At 33.4% G+C, this 26,862-nt stretch overlaps 1 protein-coding gene across 4 annotated transcripts in view; it reads right to left on the bottom strand.

Annotated features, from left to right (window-relative positions):
* The window catches only part of CDH10 (cadherin 10), a 94,092-nt gene that overhangs the window by 11,215 nt on the left and 56,015 nt on the right, over nucleotides 1-26,862 (bottom strand). For all 4 annotated transcript variants that reach the window (XM_015619544.3, XM_015619542.1, XM_015619541.3 and 1 more), the window contains exons 3-8: nucleotides 22,442-22,736; nucleotides 12,539-12,658; nucleotides 11,752-11,919; nucleotides 6,538-6,725; nucleotides 3,381-3,634; nucleotides 1,672-1,808 (exon numbers count right to left, since the gene is read on the bottom strand). In XM_015619544.3, the coding sequence (XP_015475030.1) occupies nucleotides 1,672-1,808; nucleotides 3,381-3,634; nucleotides 6,538-6,725; nucleotides 11,752-11,919; nucleotides 12,539-12,658; nucleotides 22,442-22,736 (1,162 nt within the window). The remainder of the gene's footprint in view (nucleotides 1-1,671; nucleotides 1,809-3,380; nucleotides 3,635-6,537; nucleotides 6,726-11,751; nucleotides 11,920-12,538; nucleotides 12,659-22,441; nucleotides 22,737-26,862) is intronic.

Genomic DNA, 26,862 nt, shown 5'->3' with positions numbered 1-26,862 from the left:
TTATTAGAATAAGATTCTTCTATGTTTAAATTTCCTTTAAAAATATGAATGTAGATTTTCACACCTTAAGCTCAGAAACAATAATCTTTCCCTTGCCAAATACCAAGATCCTACTATTACTTAGGGTGCCCTCTTGTTAGCATAGGTTAATTCAGGAATACAAGTGTCCCTGTTCTCACTTGCTGATTTTGTTGCCATAACAAAAATACTAAATAATGCCTGGGTGTAAAAAAGTGCAGCTGTTTCTTGCAATTCTGCTGTGTGGTAGATAAGCACTATATGATTTTTCAACATTAATGGAATGGGGTAAGTAAAAACAGTAACAGATTGTTCCAAATTACTGATTTTCCCCCGTTTTCTTCTCTTTCAAGTAAAACAAAAGACATTTAGGAGCAGCTGGAATTGCATTGGCTTTTTATCAGTAACACCTTTGCTAAAGAGTGTGATGTGGATCTTTTTTGACATCCTGAAGTCTTTAAAATTCCAGGTTTAGGACACAGTTTTTCATAGCCTTCTGTATGTTCGTACTAACTTTCCAAATCAGTTCTAACACTGTTTTCACATTCTCTCATATTACACAGGTAACATTTTAAAATATTTAAAGATCTGAATCTTCCTCTTCACTTCTTTCTCCAAAAGAAACGTATCTCTGTGGAGAATGCTAGCTACTCCAGATATGTCCACAATGTAAATTTGCTCTAAGTTTCCTGACAAGGAGATAGGTTTAGCACTAAGATCTAGTCATACAAGATGCTAAATTTCATCATTATATAAATCTGAAAATAATTTGTACAACATTGGACAGCACTCTGAATGGTTGCAAATGCAGGACAAAACATCAAAGCATCACAAAAAAAAAAAAAAAAAAAGTTTTTTTTAGAAACTAAAACCTACAGGTTTTTTCAGGTTTTTTTGAATGTATAATTGGCAGGACACAATGTTCCATTTAGTCCTCTTTAGTGTAGCTCTTGCCAGCCACGTTTCACTGCTGATCAGTATTTTACTTTTTTTTTGACTGATACAGAATTAGCCCTAAAAAAATTAGTGATTTTGAGAGGAAATGATTCTTAGTTGCTGATTTCAAAGATCAGACTTTGTCCCTTAGAAAATTCTCTGTTCATTGGTAAAAGTTATTCTCAATAATGTAGTAGGTTTAGAAGGATATCTGCTGTTCTCTGTATGCTCTTAACATGAAAATATTTACTGAAAGATGTTTTAATGGTCCAAGAAATGCTAGAGCTTCAGGACCGAACTGAAAGGAACTTGTAAGATATATTGGTTCCAAGAGCTGTAGGTGTAGATACAATAGGAAAAGATATTTAAATTATTTCTAAGAAAATGAAGAGTATGCTAAACTTAGCTATTTTAACAACAAAATCATGCTATTGTCCTCCAATAAAAGGAATATAAAGAATTGTTCCACTCTTATTATTTAATTGGCTAACATTTCAGAAATAACTTGGACATAAAAGGTCAGTGATGGAGGTAGGTGAGGAAAAGAGCAATGAAGAGACAGCTGCTGTTAGCTACCCTGCAATTCACATTTCTAGGATATCTAGTAGAAGGGGGCAGGGGTACAATAAAGGAGGGGTGTTATCATTACAAAGCTGCCACTGTAACTTTACAGGCTAAGGAAAACTGAAAGGAAAATGAAAAACCAAATTAGCTTACTAATCTCAGCTGCTATAACACTAAGATTGTGCCATTGGGATATCTCACGGTCAAGTGGCTTAGAAGTATAGATGGACCCATTTCCAGAATGAATGTTAAATATCCTGTCAAGGTCAGTGTGACGATCCAGAGAAAACCTAAACAAGGTAATGAAATAAAAAGTATTGTCAAAATTACAGCAAGTCAAAGAAAACATATTTCACAAGTCAGTACAGGTTTTATGTTCTACATTACTAAAGTTAGTTTTAAAAAGACATATATTTAGTTTCTATAAATACTTTTGAAAATTCTGAAGATTAGCTCCATAGAATAAGAAATTAAAATTTGAATTTTAAAAATGTGATAAAACAGTGTAATATTTGATAACTGGATCTTTTACAAGAATATTGGAGAATTGTTTAAAAAAAGCAGAATTTCAGTATATTAATTAAAGAATTTAATCCTGAAAGGAAAATGGTCTTTGATATACTGTTTCTTCAGACTGAGACTGACAGCTAATTTACAAGCTGTTCAACAGTATTGCTTTACACTCTGCTTCTACTGTTTAGGATGTATTAATTCACTAGAGATCAAGATAAAAAAGAACTGTATAAACGTGTAAAATATGCAGAACTTTAACTTTTATGCACAGATGTTGAAGGACCTTGTATATTTCTATAGTTGCTATACTTTTGGCAGGCAAGATGTTCACCAACATGATATGGTAATGTCAAACCAACATCAGAAAATTTCTCTTTCCTCTTTTTTTTTTTTTTTTTTTTTTTTAATATGTAATATTATGTTGCCTTCAAACTAGAATGGAATCTTTCATGTGTAATTAAATGTAGGATTTTGTCAAATACAGAATGATTATCAGAATATGTGTCAGAATTGGGCCAATTTTTTATAGAGTACATTTGTATAGTACAATAGAAACAAATGTTTATGTTTCTATAAAAATTTATGAGTGATCTAAACTTCTCATCAACTGCATCTGGTTTCACTCACAGAACTTAACTAGACTGAACCAAATAAAAAAATGCTGTTAAATGAAAATAATACCTATACATTTATTGGTGGCTGTTGTTTGCTCACTCCACCATACACAATTGCTGTAAATATAAAAGAAAAACAAATAAAACCCCAACAAACAAGTCAGCACCAAAATGAATACAAAAACAAAAAAAAAAAGAAATTAGTGCAGCCAATGAAAACTTCTGATAGTGCAATAAAGACCTACTCAAATATTTTTACTACTAGCTTACTCTAATAACTCTTAACTAGAATAAAACAAAAACCTGCTATTTTCTAGAAAAATTATGTTTAAGACTACTTGGCTTATATGATAAGCATTTCCTCTTCATACATGATGTTAGTTTTATTGAAGACTAGAACTTGTTTCCTCAGCACTCTAAAAGCTTTTCATAGCGTGAAGCAAGAAGAAATCCTGATGAGCCTACTTGGAATCAAGTTTTCTATGAATTGAGGCACTGGAAAATACTTAATATAAAAAAAATATAAATGAATATAAAAATTGTGTCTCTTGTGTGCAAGTAAATTGCTGTTGCCTGACCTGTTTGTAGGTTTACAGATAGCAACATTCTCAATTCTGTGTATCTCTAAGACACTAATAAATAATAGAAAAAAACCTCTATGTGAAATTAATGTTGCCTTGCTATTTATCTTAATTTCTTTAGCAAGTAATGTGTTTACAGACATTGAAGTATTACCTTATTGGACTTGAGGCAGAATCAGGATCCCGTGCCATTACTGTTCCTATTATTGTTCCCAACTCAATATCTTCATGCACCTCAAAAAGGTACGAGGACCTGCTGAAAACAGGAGGTTCATCTACATCTTCTACAGAGATTTTCACAATAGTTGTGTCTTTGAAAGGCCCAAGGTAATAGAAACGGGGATCCACATGGGTATTTTCAGCTTCTACTTTCAAAGTATAAAGTCGTCTTGTCTCATAGTCCAGTGGCTAAAAATGAAAATTGTGGTAAATTTTATTAAATTAGATTTTCATATTGACAGATGTTGACCTATGTACATAATGGAAACTGAAGAGGGCTCAAGTGTTATCAGATCCTACCCTGCAGTGTGGGAACAACACTGAATTGATGTTTTCCCCACCACAGGAGTCACTTTGTCTAATAAGGAATTACCATTGTTTTTAGAAGAAGTATCTTTTCCTCAATATTAATTAAATTATCTCAGCATGAATGACAAAAAGATTTCCAGTGCAAATTAACCAATTATTCAGGGAATTTTGCAGCTATTTCACAAGAATATGGATTTGAAACAATCATACAACCATTTAAAATGATTGAGATACTGACTGGAAATACAAACATTCCAGAACAAGGTATTCAACACTAATATTTCACAGGAAATTCTGTAAAGTCCTGGATAATCAAAATGACCAGAGTATTTTTATTGTCAAGCCTACATAGCTGGCCTTAAATACCAGGAATGTTTTAGGTGTCTTTTGAGGAAGGTGTCTCTGTATCTAGAGAAACAGTAGGATTTAATCTTGTTCCTTTTCATTTAATTTAATGAACCCAGCATCAGAGGTTTTTTTTTTTTTTGAAAATATATTTGACATTTTTGTCAGCAGTTCCTTTTTAAAATGGAAGGAGGAACAGTTCATGGTTATAATTAGAAATCATTTTGGATAGAAAAGAATTCTATTCCTTCAAATTTTTCTTGCTGTCATAGATGAAAAGTGTTAGCTAATTAATGATTCTAAGGAAATGAGCAAGCTGAAAATCTACCTTTCTGACACAAAGAAGTCTTTATTAACTCCCACAGATTCTCAGAGAGATAGAGAGGTGGTGGTTTTCATTCATCAAAATGGGTGGTTGATAACTGATTTTTTTTCTGCCTGGCTGCTTTTAAACACTAATTAATGTTCACTAAAGATGCTGAAGTGACAGGTTAGATATTATACCACACTATTCAAAACCAGTAAGATGCAGTCCAGTAAAAGAATGAGTTTCCCCACTGCCCCAGACATGTTTTTAAAAAGTAGTCAGAGCAGATGGGAGAGTATCTACGAATACAACTGAGAAATGCAACTATTTAACCTAGATCTGAGGCTATTGCTGTGTCTGTAAAGTGCATCATTCAGCTGTTAAGGGACCCTGGCTTCAAACCTAAAAGCAAAGAAGACATGGTAGTCCTGATTTATTCTAATTGATTTAATCTGGCAGAATGTGCACCGTGAATATGTAAACTTGCTACTGCAACATTCACATCCAATTTGGACATCTTCTCCAGCTACAGTGCAAAACGGGGTATGAAACATGTGGATTATAGAGGCATCACATCATATTTCAGCACATCACACATAATTCAGGACATCAACAGTAATGAACAAAACTCTTGCCCAAATATATGAAATTGTGGAAAATCAATTATTTTGTCTGTGAGAAATTGTATAGAAAAATTTGTATAGAAAAAGTTCTTTTACAGCACATAATAAATTCAGACTTAATAACTTACAGGCTTTGAAAAGGAACACAAGCTATTTGTAGTTATTCACCACTGAAAACAGAAATTACAATCAAAGTGGATAAATAATAATAAAAAAAAGAGACTATTTTAATGAATCAATGAACTGAGCATTCTCATCTCCTTCCTTGCTTGTTAGTGCTGTTGTCTGTGGTATTGAATAAACTACTTATTCATGACTGAGAAAGCATCCTGAAAAATGCAAATTCTGTCAGACTGCTAATGACAAAATCAGAAGATCTTGTTCATTAGTATTTATTGACATTTTTGGAACTGCTGTATTATAATTTAGGAAATTTCTTATGCTTGATTCAGCTACTAGACTTTTTTCAAGATGCTATTGACTTAATATAATAGTCTGTGTGAAAATCTGAAGCAAGCAAGAAAACAGCGTCTCAAGAGAAGCCTTCACAAACTAGGAAAAGTAAAATATAAGACCTCAAACTTTGTTGTTTGGTTTTTTTTTTTCATTTTTTCCCAGATAAACAACCACACTGACTATGTTCACAGTAAAACAGAAATTAAAAAGGAAGACTCTAGCAGAACTTCTCTCTTCCATGGTAAACATTATCAAGGGATGTGGAGATATCTTTTATATTGCTGTTTATTTCATTATTCCATGCTTAAGGACATTTGTTTGGAAAGCTAATAAAAACAGTGCTTTATGTTAAAAAAGGTGCCTAAACTGGAGTTCATCTCAAAGTCCCAAAGACAAGGACCAAGAGACTTCTGGAAGGGAAATTTTTGTGGAGTAGGAGAGTGGCATTTCTACTTTTGAGATCTTAGACTTTGAAGACAAACATCTGAAAGTGCTCTGACAATGCAAGGCAGAGGGCAGAGCTAAAGCTAGCTCTGGGACAGTAACACCTTTATTACACACACACTGCTCATGTGGCAGCCCTCTCACATTGGAAACAGGAGCAAAACCATATAGCTTGCAACTCATGTCTGTGTTCTGGCATATAGATCTCATGAGAATCTCACGGAGAAGGAAAATCTGTGTCTCTAGATTAGACTCTCATTGTGAGTGAGCTGCTGATTGCCAGCTGAAGAAAACAGGTTTCAGAAGTACCTTGGAAGCCTGCATTATTATCTCTGCCTCACAGAGATAATTAGTGCTAACACATTGCAGCTGGTCCACCTTTTCATGCTTTGCTGGCAACAATGCTTTAAACCCATGCTGCATCTTAGATATGGTCACCACCTTTTATTTCCTGTTCATCTTAAAAGGCAATAGTACCTTTTGGTCACTGATGGGGGATGCTTGCAAATGTTAAGCAGTTAGCATGTGTTATCACATGATGTAAGCAATGAATGTTTGTGACATAACATTGACATCAAAATCATTTAGTGAATGCTGTTAATAGACACCTTTCGCACAGTGATGATGCCTTCCTGTGTGTCCTTCTGTGTCACAATATCAAACATATCGGTCCCATCGCCATCTATAATTCTGTACTCTACTTCTGCATTTTTTCCAGTGTCCGCATCTGTGGCTTTAACACTGCCAATGGCTGTTCCAACCGGGGAGGACTCAGGAATGCGGAGATGGACGGTACCTGTCAAAGAGACAAAGATCCATTCAGGACCCCCACAGGCCAGGACACATGCATGAACTAACAGTGTGACACAGCTGATAACATAATTTTGTGTGTTTTTTATTCTAGAGAAATTGCCATTTAATACCGAGATGAGAAAATACGAGGCAGAGAGCAATCCAGAGGAAAGCTTTATATAGAAGACTTAAAATAAAATTGTACAAAAAACATTCATAGAAAAGTAGAGTTGAGAAAACATTCATTGAAAAGTAGGGTTATTCTATCTGAGAGAAGAATCAACTATATCTGCACTCTTCTTGCCTTTCTTTTCCTTGTAATTTTCTTGTCCTCATTTTCTTTCATTCCTGAAATATCATCTGGAAAGACTGCTTTGTGTTATTGCCAGGTTTCACTCTTCTTTTTTACCCCTTAATATCTAAGGACAATCTTAGAGATATATTTTACATGTATTTTATCATGGAAGCAATGTCAAAAATAGAATTCCTTGATTTTGCTGGCCAATTCTATGCAAGAGACTGACATTTCAGATAGTATGATATCCTATTAAATAAATTTGAATAACACATTAATGCAGGGGGAGGTGTTTTAAAAATCTACGAGCAGAAATTGTGCCTATACTTGGTAAAGTAGTTAATTCATACTTAAATAGGCTTATGAATATTGCAATTCTTGGTTTGTACTACTTTTCTTATCTCAGTTATATCCCTTTATGGTAGTGTCATACAGATGATAAAATACGTAGGAATCAACCTGTCATCATTCAGACATTCTGCAGTAAACTGAAATAAGTATCTTACCATATATTTTAGCATTCTGTGTCCTAGCCTTAGTGTGAAAACTGTAAATAAGGGTTAAGATACTTGATCCCATCTGTTGGAACTTATGCTAGAAAAAAACCATGTCGGGGACATAATGTGCTATGAAGAATTCTCAGAAAAAAAATATTTTAAAATTAATTAATCTACAGTTGTCATTCCAAAGATGAAAGTGAATTCATCAGAACTCTCTTGGACAACATTTTCTTCTATGGCCTTAGTTTAGTTTTACAAGATTTTCTATTCTACTTGGAGACTACCTGAGTTAAAGGAGTTAGAAGTATGCTTGAAATAACACAAAAGTGAAAATGGTAAAGGGCAGCAACCACAACAGTAAAAAGATGAACAGGCTACACAAGAAGCGACACATACATACTTTGCCACAAATAAGTAGTACAGGAAAGTCCATTAAGTGAGTATTAGTTTTGTGAAGAGTCATGGGGAGAAATTGTCAAGGCTGTATAGGAAGGTCACTGGCAGCATGATTTTATCATATCTCAGGAAAGTATGAGTCATTTGAGGATTACTGGTGTATTGCAAGCCAGCTACAGGGTTGACACTCACTACAAAAAAACCGCTATTATTTACTGGGTCATTTGAGGTTTTTTTCCTGCTTTTGCAAAGTTATTTTTCTTCTGTTCTGTTACATTATTATGTTCCCATTTGACTACCCTAAAAAAACAAAAATTAAAAATTAAAAAGTAAATGCATTCACATTTAGTTTTCAATTAAACATTGAATGAAAAATATTGAAATATTTAAATTTAATTTCTTCATATATTTTTAAAGCATATTTTAATATGAAACTGACATATACCAGCAGAATGAATTTTTTATGTACATGTACACCCCACATTCTATTTATATGTGTATTTTTTTTCTCAATCACATTTTGATGTTCAATTGAGTATTTTATCCTGCATTTTCTCTAACATTTTCATCACTTTTCTCTAGTATCTAAACCTGTATACTTCATTAGTAGAGAATCTGTCCGTAATTATTGTAAAAAAAAATGGCTAAAAAAAAGGAAAAGGAAAAATTAGCCCCAGTTTAGTATTTAAGCAGCACTATAAGATGCTATGGTGAAAGACAGCTTTTTTTTACCCCCAATTAATATTTATATGTTATAATTATTTTTATGAGGTGTCAGCTACTTACTTGCCACATGTTTTTTTTTCTTCAGCACTTAAAACTACATCTCTAAGCTTTGCCTTGTGGACACTACTTTGACTGACTTTGATTCCCAGTGCAATACCCCAGTCATTAATTTATTCTACAAATCGGTAAGAGTTTGTATCATGAATTGCTAATAAGACAGTGGAAACAGAGAGGAAAAATAACCAGAAACATATCATCTAAAATGTAATTTTTAATCTATTCATTTCTAGAAGTCTCCACCACAGTGTGAGATGCTTCATTTTATTATCTTTGTCACTGAAGACATTTAATGCATTGACTAAGTATGGGATGCAGTAGGAGCTTTAGACACTGTATTAGAATACAAAGTACACCAAAGTAGAATCATCCTTGCAAAACTCTGCTGTCAATCTTATTTTTCTCTTCTCAAGGAAAGTAGTTTACTCTTTGCATTTACTCCAGTGAATGATGTCCTTTCATTTGTCTGTCAGGAAAAGAAATGGGAGGATCAAGGAATGGAATACTTTTCCATATACTATGGACAGGAGAAATCAGCTCGAGGATTAAAGTTTACACACTTGGGATTGCAAATACTTCAGTCAGTCATAAATAATGAAAAACCAATCTTATTTTTCCGTTTACCCTTCTTCCCATTCATTCTTGAATAAGCATATAATGTAAAGGTAAATATTATAAAGTACTACAGGCTAGAGTCTCAGAGGAGACATGGGCTGCCATAATTCGGGTGCACTGAGTTACATTCAGACTCAGGCTTCTAAGTCCATAAATCATATTTTCTGTTTATCACTGATCAGCACTATCTCCTTACTTCTGAGAACTCTTGGAAATATTACAGTTGAAACAGAGATCCATGTCTGAGGTCATTGAAGACCTTTCTGGAGAACCCTGAAAAAATTTTCAATCTCATCACAACTGTTATCTGTGTGGGTTTTAGTATATTTTTAAGAAGAGAAAAATATTCTGAAGAATCATTGCTTCATAATGTAAACAACAGAGAAATTAGGGGTTCTTCTATGTATAGATATATATTTTTTTAGCAAGTATGATACATTATGTCGAATTTTCAATTTTAATATGAGTTTCTTGTGAGAGACATTTAAGCAGATCTTAAACATTTTATTGAAACATATAGCTGTAATATGCTGAGTCCTATGGAAACATAATGAGCATTCTAACACTTAGCCTGGTAATTTATAAATCTGATATGAATATTATTGTTTCATTAACCTAATACATCTGGGATTTTTTCAATTAATGGAATAGAATAAGAATAATTTAACTTAATTTGTTTCAATTCCAGCAGTCTCACTGAACTCTGTTAAAATTATGAAAAAGTTTATTGTCTATTTCCATTTTGAGATTAAATATATATTTTTTAAAAAATCAATAGCTATTTCTACTTTCATATATATAGTAAAATGTGTCATCTTTATAAATGTTTTAGTTTTCATCTCCAATGAAGCATACATTTATATCTAACAAAGAAATTGGCACAGAGAAAGAGAGAAAAACCAAACAACAAAAGCCCATGAGAGTAAAATTAAGTTTCTTTAAAGTAAATGACACATCTGATTTCAACTGACATTAAGCAAAAATGCAGAGATGCTAGATCAAATCCTTCTCTCTCTCAACTATTGTGCTGGACTCGCAGATAAGTCATGTTAAAATGGTCTCCAAAGTTGATTCCATCATTCTAACTTCTAATTTAACACACTGGTTAACAAACAAGAAAAAAGAGAAAAAGAAAAGTATAAATATGCACTTTGGAAGCTTCTATGCTGTCTTAAGTTTAACTGTTATTTTTTTTTTCTGTAAGGGTTTGAACATGACCCCTCTTTGAACAGTCTTCTTCAGTGTGTCCAGAAAGGAGTAATGCAGTATTCATCTCCTATACAACAATCGAAATACCAGAATTTTCTATATACAAATGGAAGCAATAAAAATAATAAATAAAAAAAAAATGAGGAAAAGCAAAGAAACTAAAATGATAAATTAACAATAAATTCTGTTCAGAATACGACTTTTGCAAAATGCACAAATTCTGCTTACTCAATGGTGCATGACAGTTTTATATCAAGTGTGTACATGAAATGACATGCTGATAAACATCTTAGTTAAACACATATATATTAACTGCAATATTAAATTGAACATAATTATGTACTCCAGTTGTGCCATGAAGAGCATAATTTGAAGCTGATTCTGTTATTTTGATCAAGAAGAGTGCATCAGTAGCGACTGGATTGAGTAGAATTATGCAGAGAGTATAAAACGTGTGGTGAGGATACTCCAAATCCTTTACGTATTAACTAAATCTAAATCATCCTGCAAATATTGCAACTTCAATTTATGCAAAAGGCTTCAAATGTATTTAGAATACTTAACTCTTACAAGTTCGATGTTACATAGTTTAATATTTCCATATCACATAGAGACCAAGAACATTTTTACATTTTGGTTTGAAGATACAGAGTTTTGACAGCTGTATTATCAAAAGGCAAAAAGAATTATGAAAACCTTCACTAAGGCTATTAAAAACCCTAAAAAAGTTAAATGTAATTTACTTTAATTTGGGAAATTTTCTATGTTGTTTTGTAGCTCTATAGCTGAAAAAGTACAAATCTGTCTGATTCTCTTTGGGTAATTTCTTTTTCGCGTTTTTCATGATTAAATATTTAAGCAGTTACTTAATTTTAAACATTTCTCCGTATCTGGAATTACAACATGTTTTATTCTCCAGTGGGAGAGCATGTAGGATTTAAGCAATAGGTAAAGAAAGCAAAAACATTGTTCTAATGCTCTTACAAGTCCACCTACTACTGCTCCCCATATTACTGGGAGGAATTCCAGGTTTACTGAGCTGTATTTGATCATGTAACTACTTTAGAACAAAAAAAATGCTCTAACATTTAATATACTGTTTTAATAATAATAATAATCAGCACATAAGCCTTTTGTTTATGTGTGCCACATAATCTAGATTTACTCTAAATTAAACCAGATGGTGACTGCTTAACTCTTACAGCACAAGTCAACTATTAAATGCAGCTTACTCTGGGGAAAGCGAGGTGGATTGTCATTGACATCAGTCAGTGTGATGTTCACGGTGGTGGTCCCTGATAATCCACCCATCTGGCCTCCCATGTCCTTTGCCTGGATAACCACTTGGTACTGCTCCCTGTTTTCTCTGTTCATGTTCGGCAACGCAGTCCTGATGATACCTAAAAGAAATGAATTGGAAAACAAAATCGCTAATAATGTATTTGTTGATTATGTGCAACAATCTGCTATGTCTTTTTTTATATTAGTCTTGAAATAAATCTCTAAAATAGTAATTTTTTGAATTTTTAGAATTTTTTGTCCATAAGTTTTATTGTAGTCTTACAATTATAATAGTCTTTTTTACAGGCTGTGTCTTGGTTGAATACGTGTTCTACATCACAGGTCTCTTTCCAGTTTCATGCTAAAAATGATCAAGATATTTATGTACAAGGTTTAGGATAAGGAAAACCATTTGATAATCCAGGTAGAATAATTAGAAAAAAAAAGAATTATATTTTTTAAGAAAAAAACCTTTATTCTTGCCTATATCAGAAATGTTATTTAAATCTTAAGCTATAAATATATATTTACCACTTTAAAATTACTTATACTTCATAATTTCAGATGTCTTGAGTTATTATATGTATTATAAAAGTTATAAATCATGAGAAAAAAGCAAGAAATGCTCTTTGCCTTCAGTTAGTTTTTAATTATTTTTTTTAGGTGATCTAAGGTCTTTTAAATGAAAGGAAATGTTTAAAGTTTATCATAAATGAAAATAATTAAAATTTCCATGACCTGTTTCTGGTTCCACAGAGAAATATGGCTGGCCTTGAAGTATGCTGTAAATTATTCTGGCACTGTTTCCATATGAAGGGTCATCGGCATCAGTAGCTGTAACTTGGACCACAGAAGTACCTGAAAAATCCGAAGCCAACTTAGTTGCATGTGACACTTTGTAGAGGTCCCACAGCATCAATTTCCATTCCAAAAGACACCAAAGAAAATTTCACTTAATATCAACTGGATTTATTTGTGATCTTATAGTCAAATTAGGTATATTATTCCTTATTTTGGGTCTCCTTCCACATAAATTGAAAATAAACTTCCCTAATCCCACAGGTGTGATTAAGATTTAATTTAAAAATATAAACAATAGGTATGTCTGTGCTGAATCCTTACCTGGCTTCAATAATTTTGTGTATCCACATCCTCTTTGCAGAAGAAATTTGCTTTATTGCAATATCTGCTTTTCATTGTCTAGAATGGGTTTGGGGTGTTTTGTGGTTTTTTTTTTTCTTTTTTTCTTTTATTTTGTTCAATGATACAGGATGATATGAAACTACGTATGCAGGAACGTGACAGAAAAAGATGATTAAACAGGTCATTGGAACTTGTGAAAAACAAGTCATCAGTTCTCCCTGCTTTCTAAGTGTTACTATAGATAGATACTACCAGAAGAAACATTGTCATATGAACTTTGAAATCTGATGGTTATTTAGATGACCTAAATTACCTAAAATTTCCTAACCTTAAAGATCTCCTCTAAATTTTAGTACAATATCTTTCAAAACATGAAATATTTGCCATCACCACTGACAGTTTTTCCTCCAAATATTTTCTACATCCGGTGCAACTCTTCCATCAAGATAATAAAGTATGAGCAAGGATCCCCCCTACTGTGTATCCATAAAGTGCAGATACTATTTTAATAGGAAAGAATTGAAAACAAAAAAGAGAAAAAACCATCATCATATGCACATGACTGGCTAGCCATGGGCTAATCTGAGGATCAGAAGACCTTAAAACTTGTTTCTCCTTTTATCCCAATTCTTTAAAAAGTTTTTTCCCCACCAAACACTGCCAAATATGAAAAAAAACCCCACCTGTAAATCCAAGACCCTTGGCACAACAATTTATTCCCTTGCATTTTCTGTCTACATATTTGTTCAAACATATATAGAAAAACAAAGAAAAGTAAATGCTTTCTCCATTTATTTGGGATTTCATGACATGACGAAAAATCTGTTTTTTACAAGTAAATTGTTCAATCATAGCACAAATATCAAGGGAATGAGCATGTGCCTAACTGTTGAAACAGAGATGAATCCTCAGAAATATTCAGTTTTCAACTGCTAGAGAATAGAAATACTTCGTTTGAGTGAGTCCCTAAAAGTACTGGTATCATAAAGAAGGCAAAATGAGTATATTGCTGGTTATATTTTTTTAGATTAAAATGGAGTGAACCACAAATTTAACAGAGAAAAAAACCCAAACACAAAATAAAATTTTAAGATAAAAATTGCTACACAAGGATAAAGAAATTAAGATAAAATAGCTTTCTTTGTCTTCTTTGCTTTTCATTGTCTTAAAGATTGCCTTAGTAACCATTTAGAATATGTCTGAATCTGAAAATCTCAACCTTTTTTAAAAAAATAAGAATGTGAGGATGATAGGTCTGTTCTAAAAGCTTTATCTCTTTATGATTCACAAACATCTCATGTCTTCAGCCACACTGAACTCCATATGTAGATATATGCCTATATAACTGTTCTGTTAAAAGGTGAATAGGCCTTTCTGTTTAATATATTTAACTTCTGAAGTGTGTTGTCTTGATTATGCAATGCATTTTTGGACCATCGTACTACAGAGAAACTTCAGTGCTGGATTGTATACTTCCTGAAAAGCATCTACTCTGAAATAGCAGTTGTGTAAAAGAAGGATAAGACAAATTGTGTTCAGTAACTGAAGTGCTGCAAGTTTAAAAAACCCCCAAGCCACTGAGTACACTGACCAACATGGAATTGTACAAGTTTACAACTCCTCCATTTCATATCCATAAAAACAGAACAGTCATAATCAATACATTGGTCACAACATCACGATGCATTAATCAGAAACTTCTACATTGTAAATCCATGAAAGTAAATACTTTGTCTCTATTATATGTAACTGAATAATTTCTTTTTTCTAGTTTTCATATTTCCTTAATTTTTGAAACTAGACATATCTATTAATAGGTCAAATTGTATGAGACTTTTATTTCATTTTTGTTTAAAAATACATGGAGAATGTACTTTGAAGAATAATTTGAAATGAAACTGAAGAACATGTCTAACAACTTTAAAATATATTAAAATAATTCTGTTTTAAATGTAATAATATGTGCCTAACAGTTACTGCTGTCTTATTTGAATGTCATAATGAATATATATTAATTAATACTATTTCAGTGCGCATGCCCATGAAACAGAGCAAAAAAACCTAGATTTGCACCCTTTAAAGGGTGTGGAAAGAGACTTGTGCTCCTTATTTTTATCACTATTGCACAATGCAATTGGTGCGTTATGATCAGGACAATGTACACTCCACTGCCCAAATGTGGTAAGGATGAACTTTACTTTTTAATAATACCTCAGCTTTTCAGCTTTATGGGTCAGGTACCTGGCAGGAGAAGTGCAAGGGCACTACTACACTTCCAAGTGCCATTCAGGATGCAGAGCTCCCCTTTGATCTCGGCCCTTGCTATGAGAGGAAATGAGATGTGCTCTCTAGGCTTCTGCAGGGGGGTCAACAATTCCTATTAAAAACCTGACAGAAGCCATGTCAAGAAGTGAACAGGAGTAGTGCTATAAGTCTATCAGTTACATTGCGCACAACAGCTGTCTTTGTACCAGCTGGTTTTGCTCTGCTACAGTACACTGTACACCACAGATGCTCAATAAAGTGTATTGTTTGTTCTGGTTTAAAACCTGGACAAGAAATCCAAAGGCATTGAAGATGATCAATTGTGTCAGGGCTTAAAAGCTACAGTTTAGGAATCACTTAGTGATCATCACTTGGTCTAGGTCTTGCTCTGTCTTTTACATAATCACAGGTTGCTTTTGATGAAGTTGGTCTTTGACCTTCAGAATTAAAAGCCTAATCTGAACTCTAGAAGAGATGGCGATAACCTACTGAAGAGATGGAGACAGATATTTTAGAAGGCCGTGTAGTAATAGGACGAAGGGGAACAGCTTCAAACTGATAGAGACCAGGTTTAGATTAGATATGAAGAAAAAATTCTTTACTGTCAGGGTGGGTGAGGCACTGGAACAGGTTTCCCAGAGAAGCTTTAGATTTCCCATCCTTGGCAGTGTTCAAGGCCTGGCAGGATGGGGTTCTGAGCAATGTGGTTAGTGGGTGGCATCCCTGTCACTGCTGGGGGTTGGAACTACATCTTTCAAGTCCCTTCCAACTCAAACCATTCTATGAATCTATGAATATGGCACTATCTCTGTTGTTAATAACACCCCTGTGAATTCTGTTATTTTCTGTTTGCATAATTGCCTATTTTACTATACCATGAACTGGAATTCAACAGTGGTAAACCTGGCCCAGAAACAAACAGTCTTTTCTCAGATTATTGTGGTTCTCAGAAGCCACTTTTAACATAACTTTAATTACAGTGTTTGACTCTCCCTAGGGTCTAGGACTATAACAGTAATTAATACATTTGGCCCTTGCCAATGTTTTCTGCAAGCATCTTCAAACACAATACAAGTATTAATGACTTTGACCTCACAATTCATTTATGATGCATACATATTAGATAAAAATCACTGGAAATAATTATCTAGGAAAAGGAATCCACAAAATATCCACCATAGAGCTGGATTCTAAACTTAGATTTTGTTTTCTTTAATCCCAGCTGAGTTATGTGATATTTAACTAGAGCAAGTACCCTCTGTAGTAAATTATCCATACAAATAACAAGCCAAATTAGTAGAAAATTTCTGCTCTTTCTAGTGCAAAAGATAGGTAATAATGGCACCTATTTTCCCCAGAAATAATGACACGTGTTTTCCTCTGAAATAATCTATTTCAAGTTTCAGAATATAGAAAAGAACTGAAAAGGGCTGCATGTTCAGAGAATTCAATGTCAGAAAGATCTTTTACTACATGGTAGTCCTTTAACTTAGAAAGCAATAAATTGTAAACAAGCGCAGGAGTGGATAATTTCAATTCTTTTAAGATGCCACTGAAAAAAAAAAAAAGTTTTATCTTGAGCATTTGTTTGTTTGTTTGTTTGGGTTTTTGTTTGTTTTTTTTTTAACTTATTGCTCCATCTCCTTATGGCAGGATTTGTATGCAGAGTAAAATCAAACTTTGTAAAAAAATCCAAAAAATCATAATTTGAGTTTTTCAAATGTTCTAAGTCAGAAGATGCAAAAGGATTTGTTGAGAGAACTTTAAATGAAAAATATCTTTTTAAATACCTTTGTTAGTAGGAAACCAGAAGGAAATGTTGTAAGATGAATTCCATGGCAGAGAGGACTAAGCATCGAGAACTGGTGAACAGCACTAATGAGGGAGTATATAAGAAGATAAGGTAGAAAGTTAAGCAGCTCTAACTGCTGTCTAAAGAGAAAGAAAAACATATAACAAGAGGTAGAGATGACAGGCCAACAGGGCACCCTGTACATCAGAAGTAAACCCAGAAGGAGGTTACATCTTCTGAAACATATATTGATATCCCTCATTTAGAAGCAGAAAAGTTACAAGATGCAATAAGGATAAGGAATGATTAGAGAATATATAGTCTGTGAAGATATATAAATATATAAAAAGAGGTCTAAATAGAGAGTTCTGAAAACTTTTTTAAAATACACTAATAGGCAAAATCCACAGGAAAATCCATCTAGAGGAAAAGAAACTATCTGCAGTTCTGAAAAGAAATCTCCAAATGAGCAGAAAGAGATAGGTAAAAAATATGATGGACAGAGAAGAAGACTGTCATCAGAACCACAGGAATATTCTGGGTCATAAACTCTGAAAGTAAGGAAAAGAAAAAGTGAAAAATGATGAAATATCCAGCAATCAGTACAAAGACTTCAGGAGAATACATTTTCTTCTAGGATATTGACCTAGCTGCAAGATGCTGAAGTTGGCCCATTTATGTCTTCCTTTTCTATATTTAATGAGCAACTGAAGAAAGATGAACAAGACAACAAAGAGTTTATGGGCATTTATCAACATACTATATTTGATAATAGAAATAGCCATATTCTCAGGTGCCTATGTTAGTACCTGGTTAGTGGTTAGTACCACAGCCGGAGGAAGAAATCACAGCTGCTGTTTGTGGTCTGAAGGAGGCTGGTATATGGCTACATCATGATTTGATACCTTAAGGATGGAGGCATATGGAGCAGATAAAGACTAAACCGTGTTTTCCTGACTTTCTGATCACCGTGGTTCCTTCTACCACAGGGAACTTCAGGATTGAGCAAACTCTGCACTCCAAGGGGGCACAGATTTCAATCACTTCAAGTTTTTGGCACATGAGCATTCCATTCTTTTCTTTGTATGATGTCATACCATGTTTGCCCTCTTTCTGGTACCCAGGTAAGTGCATAAAAGGTTCATATGAACACTCACCATAGTGGTTGCAGTACAGATGTGTAGAAATAGACAATACAGTGGCAAAACTGCCGAATACTTAACATTTTGAGATTTTTTGACACTTCTTAAAGTAGACATAAGATTAAGTCCATTTGAAAAACTGATATTTAGTACCAGGACAGAGAATGCAGTCACCAGGTGATGACCAAGGTTTTGAGAATGCAGTCAGAGCATAATATTAATACAAGGCACATGTACAGGTTGTAAGTTACTAGCCATATAAAAGACTGATATGGATTTAAAGCATAACAAAGAAAAAAAAACCACAAATATTTATTAACAATAAAACATCACTTTTGTGGTTAAAATATATATAAAATATGATGACAACCTCCACAGGAATTGAAAACAATGAACAAAGACAATTGTTCTGGTGTTGTGTCCTCCAATAAGAGGCATGGCATCTGTCTGATCTCTATCTGCACCATCTATCTGCACAAGGTCCTTTCACCTTTGATAGTGAAAGTGGTATGTATTTTACTTTTCTTTTCACACCATTTTATTATTGCCACTCACCAACCTTACTTTTATATATAAGGATCTCTCTCTACGCAGTAGGTTTGAATAAACTGATATCTTACAAAACACTGTTTGATTATGTTTATGTGTCTGTCTAGTGATCCAGTGTTCACACCTGATTGATAGTAAACTATTGAATTTGGAGAAATCAGTAGTAGCAGAAGTGCAAGTCATTCTATAAAAAGTATTGATGTATTTTTAGTGGATAATTCTGTCATGGAATCATATAATATACTGGGTTGGAAAGGATACATACAGATCATCAAGTCCAATTTCCCGCTTCTCATGGGACTGCACAAAGCTAAACCATATGACTAAGAGAAGCATTCAAGACACTGACACTTTCCTGGGGACCCTGTTCCAGTGACTGTCCAATCTCACAAAGAAGAACCTATTCCTAATGACTTATCTGAGCTTCCCTTGACACAGTTTCATTCCACTTTCTTGTGTCCTATTGCAAATCAGCAGAGAGGGATCAGCACCTCCCTTGCCTGTTATGCACCTGTGACAGCGAGGGAGTCATGGGATAGATGCACCTGCAGGACTGGGCAGGAACTTGTCACCACTCTCCCTGTCCCTTTAGTCACTGCATTCAGCAAAGTGGAACAGAGGGAGGATAGGGAATCCTTCACATGGAGTTCTGTCTGCTTGGCAGGTCTGACCCAGGGAAGTCAGGGTGTGGCCCCAGCAATATCTCTCTTTCTCAGACTCTCAATATATAGCGTAGTGCCATACCGTGTTGACTACGCTGGATTAGACAATGAAAATATTACAGTCCTGATAGTGCCATACTTTATATAGAACCATGTAACTCATCTCTACTCAGGTAAGGGCCATAGTAATTTAGCTTTGTGATTTCTCTTTCTGGCACAAATCACTGAGAAAATATTTATATCATAAACTCCTCTTAATGTTTGCAGATATTTATAGAAAGATTAAGTGTTTCTACATTCTCATGGAAGTGAGTACTGCAGGGGACATTCAATGGAACAGCGCAATTACATCCAAGACTGCAATTTCTATCTGCATTCCTTACATCAAGTCTAACAGTCTCTTAGCCCATGGACAACCGTACTGGGCAGGTAATGGGCTGCTCACAACACTACACCTAAAAGTAATAAAAAAAAATAATATATATATATAGTAAAAAAAAAATCCAGAAAGAGAAAAATAGAAATTGTAGGAATTTCCTCCTATTTTCCTTTGAATGGAGAAGTGACATTGTTGTAAAAAATGTAATTTTTCTTTTTTGCATAAATTTCTCATGCAAGCTGATGTATTAAAAATGCTTGAATTGCATGATGTCAGAAAATTACTAATTTAAAAATACTTTGTAATAATTATGTGGTAATATATTATTATTGTACCAAAATGTGAATAATTTTAACATACTGACTTCACCATTTCTTACTAATTCTATTTTTCTCAGAAGTTTTATGCAGCTTGTTCTTTTAGAAGATTTCTCCCCTTCTTCTTTCAGCCTTTAGCTTTCAGATTGCTGAGTAGATTTTTTTGAATTGGAGAATTAAATTAGAGTTATGAAGAAATGAATCAACTTTGATGATATATTTTTATAAAATCACGTCATTCTTTTATGGACAACAGATGAATATATATACCTCTAGGGATCAGCCATAATGCTAAAAGTAATAAAAGCTAAAAGAAAATGCTACCTATCAGGAAGTCAGTCAGTCACTCTAGCAGCTGAATGGCTGCATTTATAAAATCCAGGAGCATGATAGATTTGAACTGAGGTATAATTCTCTTAATTATTATATTTTCATTGACAAAATAAAGTCCATTTGTTTCAGCACAGCTAATTATGCAAGGTACAAGGTTAACACACTAAGTACACTCAAGTTGGTTTTTTGCTGCTCTTTGTTTTTCTATAAATTATTGTTTTCTAAGTATTTTTCTTATCATATCTCATTGTTTTGTTGTTTTAATGTTGATATTTTGCAATTTCTAAATTTTATGATCTATGTACAGCTGTACAGATACACTGGAACCTTGCAGTCTGAATACTTTAGAAGCCTTGAAATAATGTCGTGACTGAGAACACTTAAAGATGTTATTTATGGAATTGAGACTGATGAAATGAAGAATCAATAGCTTAGAACTTAATATTATATAATAGCATAGTATTTAATGAAAACACTGAGTAATTTTCTCCTATCTTTCCAATCGTGTTTTAAACAATGCATTTTGGAATTCATAGAAAGAACATGAGAAATAAAGTGGAAATTCTGAGACATACTTTTTCAACCCTACTGTCATCTTGCCATATGCTTCCCTAGAAGATGCAGCAATGTTCTTTCAGAATGCACTTTCAAGATGTTCTGCCTAAAGCTGTATATGTTTATGGAAATTTAGAAAACTGACCAGTACATTAGTAATTTGGTATTACATTTTGTTAGGTTTTGGAACAGTAAAGGTGGAAGACTTTCTCTTTTTTCCACGTAAAAAGGAGAGAGTTCTCCTCTTTAAGTGGGCTGATTTGATGAGATTTCAATACAGTCCTACACAATCATCTGTCAGATTTCTTTTTCTTTTCTAAATTTATTTTCCTTTATAATAAAACCACTTGCTGAATGCTGGAATTTTAAAAACAATTCAATCACAAACTGAAAGCAGATTGAAATATTAAGAATAAAAAACCTATTAATATTATGCTTCCATACAATGCTGCAGAGATTTGCTGAGACTGTTTTCTTTCAGTAATTATGCATTTTTTTTCTCTTTTAGCACTTTTCAAGGCCCAGGAAAATAAGTACTAAATCATTAATACCTGTATATATAAAATATCTTAAAAACTTGTCATCTCAACAGTCATCTAAAACACCTGTTTGATCTATTCAGGCAGTGGAAGTGATTAAAATACTAATAATTATTTTTAGCCAAAAATTATTTTGAATTTATTTTTTATTTTCTGAATTTTTAGAATTTAGTATTATAGTAGCTACAGTTATACAATGAATAAATTAATTTTTAAAAGAAACTCAATATATATTTAAGTTTTTGAAAATTATTTCTAATGAATTGTATGCACTCATATTCCAAAATATTACTGTTCATAAAATTCACCAGCTGGTATGATCCAGCCCACAACTTTGTAGTTAAGATAGGAACTGAAATACATTGCAAAAAGAAGAAAGATTAACTCAAACAGCTGTTTAATATTCATGGAGGTGTCATTCATGGATAGAGTTAAGGGAGGAAGTGAAAGCTCAAGAGGATTTGTCTATACAGTAAAAAAGTGAAAGAAAAGAAAAGAAAGAGGGTGTCTACCTTCAGACAGTGCATTAACAGTACATGAGTCAATATATAATTCTCCTCACCCAGAGAGAGAGTGGAGACAGCTTTCCATTCAGTGCTTATCGCCACTGGGAACTTCCAGTGAAAATGAAAGAAAAAAAATAATTGAGCTTTCAACAGGCTAATTTAGTCATCTTATTCTAAGAGTTCCTACGGAGGAGGATGATTCACCATTACCTACTATCTATAATTTCTATATTCCAAAGAACTGTAAAGCCAATAATTTGGATATTCCAAGTAGAAACAGATCTCAGATCATAAAAATCTGGTTCCAAGAGCCATTTCAATATTTGAACAAATATGTCAAAATAAAAAATATGTAATCATCATGTAGAATTATGCACATGACTGACTTTTGAGAAGATAGGGAAATAATTTTTCAAGTAATGAAGAAAAGGCATTTATGCCTCGGTGTAGAGAACTCACCTACTACTGACATTTCAGGAACACTAGCAGTGTAAATTTCTTCTGGAAATGTTGGTTCATTGTCATTGATGTCATGGATCTTGATGACAAACTCAGATTCAGGTTCCACTGGTCTCAGAGTTCTTCTGTTTATAGCTTGGGCACGCAGGGTGTAAAAGGCTTTTTCTTCCCTGTCAATTCTCCGAGTTGCATGGATATCTCCTGTTTTCTCATCAATTATAAAAAGAGTACCAGCCCCATCTCCTGACAAAATGTATTTGAGGGATCCATCTCCCTTATCCTGGTCAGAATGAAGCTGAAATGGAAGAAGACAGTGTTTTGTTTAGAAGCAATGAAAATAATGAAGGTTTTTTAAAGATCATTATTATCTTTTAAGTTTTTCTGCATGCAACAAATGTGGTTGATACCATTAAGAAAGTAATTTTATTCACCACTGACTGACAGCCAGTTTCCTAACCTAGCTCCAAGAGTCTTTCAACTTCACTGTTCTGGAAGATTTTGCTTTTTCAGCAACACCTGTTCTCTGTTAAGACACCTCTGCACCACATTCTTAAAGAAGATTTTTTATGTTAATACTGACCTTTTCTTTCCTTGAAGAGATCTTATTAAAAATTCACAACTGCCGTGCTAGCTGTAAATTCAATAAGCAGATAAAGAACAGGGCTAAATACAAGACAATTAAGGAAAACAGAACCACTGGATTAATGAAATAATAATGTTTTAAAAATTTAATTTCATATTATTTATATTTCTCCCAAATCGGGGAACATTTTATTTTAAGTCATTATCACTTGCACTCCTTCAACTAATATAAATAGACTAAAAGAAAACCACTAAAATATATTAAGCATTCAGTATTGATTTAACACCCATCATTTAAGTCATATAAAGTTAAACTTCACATGTATACCTTTCAGTCCTGACTGCCTTTAATCAATTATGTTTCGTTGTTCAGTACAGTAGCATGGACAATGGCTCATTTGATATTTTGGATACATTTAGCATAATTTCTCTCAATACCTTGTTGGAAAGGTCCTTCCAATCTCATTGATTCCATAATTAACTGAAATAATCTGGCACTCAGATTTATTTTTACCACAAAATATATTCCTTTTGTAAACTTACTTTTGAGTTCAGCAGAAGGATCAAATAAAGTAGAAGCTCTTATTACAATAATAAAGTGCAAATATATTTTTTTTAAATCACACCCAAGAAATATCAGAATATTCCAGTTTAAGAACTAGTGCATTTTTTTCTTTCTAAAAATAGGTGTTTGCATATGTAATAACAACGTCAGTTAGACCTTCAGTAAGAATATATTCAGTCATGCTTTTGTTAATTTAAGCTTACATTTCAGATCATGAAAAATGTTATACATGTAGCATAGTATAAATAACCCCCTTCCTTCCTTTCTTGCCTTTTGTGCTGAAAACAAACATACAGAGTGGACTGGTGGGATAAGCCAAAGTCAAACAGTAAACTTCTATGTTGCGAAAAATTTTCAAACACTGAATATTTCCCACAGACTTGATATATGTGGAACAGACAGAACTCACCAGGCATCTTGGATCAAAGCCTTCATGGTAGAAATTTGAATACTATCAGGTTCTGAACTTTGATTTTCTACCTAAAAGTATTTAGACTTATTAAACTTTTCTAACACTATACACATGAATGTTTACTTTACAAAGTGAGTATTGTCTTACTGATTCTTTTCTTTCTACAATAAAAAAAAAATATAGGGAACTCCACCAAACAAAGAATAGGAAGGTAGATGTTAAGAATAATCCTTTGCAAAAAAATATTTTTCTTACTTCTGTTTCTCTTGATGACTTCAAATGTAAGGTTTCAAGCCATTCTCACACCACTTTTGAGAAATTAATTTTAAAGTGAACTTTAATCCTTCATGCTCCTCCCTTGATGACTCACAAAAATTGTGACCTTTCACCCTTCTTTTTAAGGGACTTGGCAGTATTTTTCAAGCTGTGTTCTGTTTTGAAATGTCATTTAGAGTAAGTATTCCTTGAGTGTTTTCTTCTCCATGTCTTCCTAGAATATAATTTCACTTCAAAAACATTTTGGTCCTAGGAACTCACTACTGGTCCATGACCATGAAATATTTTCACAGCAGAATGATGAAGAGCATGAAAAGAGGCTGCTCTTCCTTAGACCTTTGACAGAAACATAAGTTCCTATCTGGGAGGGGTCTTTAAATGGGCACGTTGCAGTTTTCCCAGATGCTTTCCAAAGCCAGGTGTGGCATTATTAATTCTCACAGAAGTTGACAATAGTGAATCAGTGCTGCAGTGCCTGTTCTTTGACTCAGAAACCAGTAAGCAGCCAGGCATAAATCCATTCTAATGCATTGTCTCTAGAGCAGCATGACTCCATGCAAACAGTTCCCTGCAAGAGTGACAGGCCAAAATCAACAGAGAAATTATGCATGGAAATTGTTTTGGAGAGTGATTTTTAGCAAAACTACGCCAGGAACTTGAAAAATAATTTAGCAATCCCAATAATCATATTCTGGTGCCTTAAAATATTGCCTGGCACCTAGAAGCCTGAACAGTGTGGTGAACTAAATCAGAAAACTAAGAAAATATCTCCAGTAAAAAATATGAAGCTTTTGAACAACAATATTTAGATATTTAGCATGCAAAGATCTTTTAACATAGTTATTTGTCTAATATGTAAGGTACTATCATTGTTGATGATTTTCCACTGCCTCTCCTGTAGCTATGTGTAAATCTTAGTACGGTGATTTGAAAATGTTTTTTATGCTCAGAAAATAATTAACCTAGTACCTCTGCCAAACTTAAACTTTCTACTTGTGTGGTCTGGGGATTTTTTGTTTGTTTGTTTGTTTTCCCCAGATATATACTAGCCACAAGTCTGGAAAGGGAGCTGAATATAAGACTTTGAGACATCTACACAAAGATTTCTAGGGACCTGAGAGCGGCACTTCACAGCAACATGTTTAAAAGGAATACCAACCTATGTTGTTAGAAGAACACTTCAAGGTATAACACTATGTTCTCTAAAAAAATATTGATGATGGCTTTGGTTTGGTAATCCAATTTAAAGGATACGTATTTACTTAAGAGTACAGAGTTACTGTAGAAAAACCTCAAAATCAATATAACCTTTCAGGTCTTTTTGGGTTATCAGGAAAAACAAAGCTATAGATAAAATGAGCATGTCTTCCAGACGTAATTCAATGGGTGAAAATGTGTAGTATATATAAACAATGGAAGAGAATACTTCTCATTTTGTTTTTTTAGCTCTTAATTAAATCCAGATGTTACTAGAGGAATCAAGGTGACTAAAGACTGCCCAATGTGCTTCACAGCCCTGTATGGCGAATTGTTACCCATCTCTGAAATGCATGAGCCGTTAGTCAATCAGTGCTGCAGAATTTTTTTCATTTTACTCAAGTACTAGAAAAGTGTTCTGTGAAGTATTTCTTTGCTACTTTTAGTATAAAGTGTTTCCTATAGTTATTTTAGCTAATGGGCATCTGTGATTCATGTCAGCCAAGCTGAGAAATGGAAAGACATCTGTTTCATTTAGCAATTTCATTGCACAAAATGATCAGCTGTGAAGATGTGGTTTTGTTTTCATATCTGTCACTGATATTTTGCAAACTCTTATTTCAGTGAATTTCTTGCTCTTCTTCCACAGAAATACTTCCCTATTCATCTGCACTGGTATATGTATTTTATGCATATTTTTTCTCACTTTATAGGAAATCAGAACATCACTTAGTATTATTTTATATAATATTATTTTATATAATACTGTTTCATCATACAGGAATTGCAGTTATCATGAAAGACACTTTTGCATGTCTTCTATCTAAATTGGTTGAACAAACTTTTTAATCCAGAAGGATTGCATATAAATAAAAAAGGAAATTCTTGTTAAACAGAAGATAATATTTATGGAGGACCACAAAATGGAGTGTTATGTGAATACTTAAAAATGAAACTGAATTACCAGTCCAAGACAGAGACAAAAAGAGGTTTTAAGAGACAGATTTCCTTTTTCTTCAGTTGTGGGAAATCCCCAGAGTTAATTAACATATTACATCCTTCTTTAGGGTAAATGCAATCACAAATAAAATTATAAGATGCCCCAATCAAATTCAGCTCAGTAACTTTTTATATCTGTAGAAGACTTTTGTAAAAATATTTTCAGAAGACTTTAGTTTGACAACCTAATAATTCTGCTTCAAAAATTACAACACAGGAAATCCATGTTAATTAACATCCAATGATTCAAATCAAACCTGTCCAGTCAGGATTTTGGGATTTCTGTCCACATTCCTCCTGTGAAATCCACTCAATTCTGAAATCTCGAAAAATGAGTATAAAGCAGGTGGATTTTTGTTTTAATAGCATACAAAGTGTTAATCCTATTTT

Source organism: Parus major, chromosome 2 (assembly GCF_001522545.3).
Source record: "Parus major isolate Abel chromosome 2, Parus_major1.1, whole genome shotgun sequence".
Taxonomy (NCBI): Eukaryota; Metazoa; Chordata; class Aves; order Passeriformes; family Paridae; genus Parus; species Parus major.
This window is presented reverse-complemented; position numbering and strand designations above follow the sequence as displayed.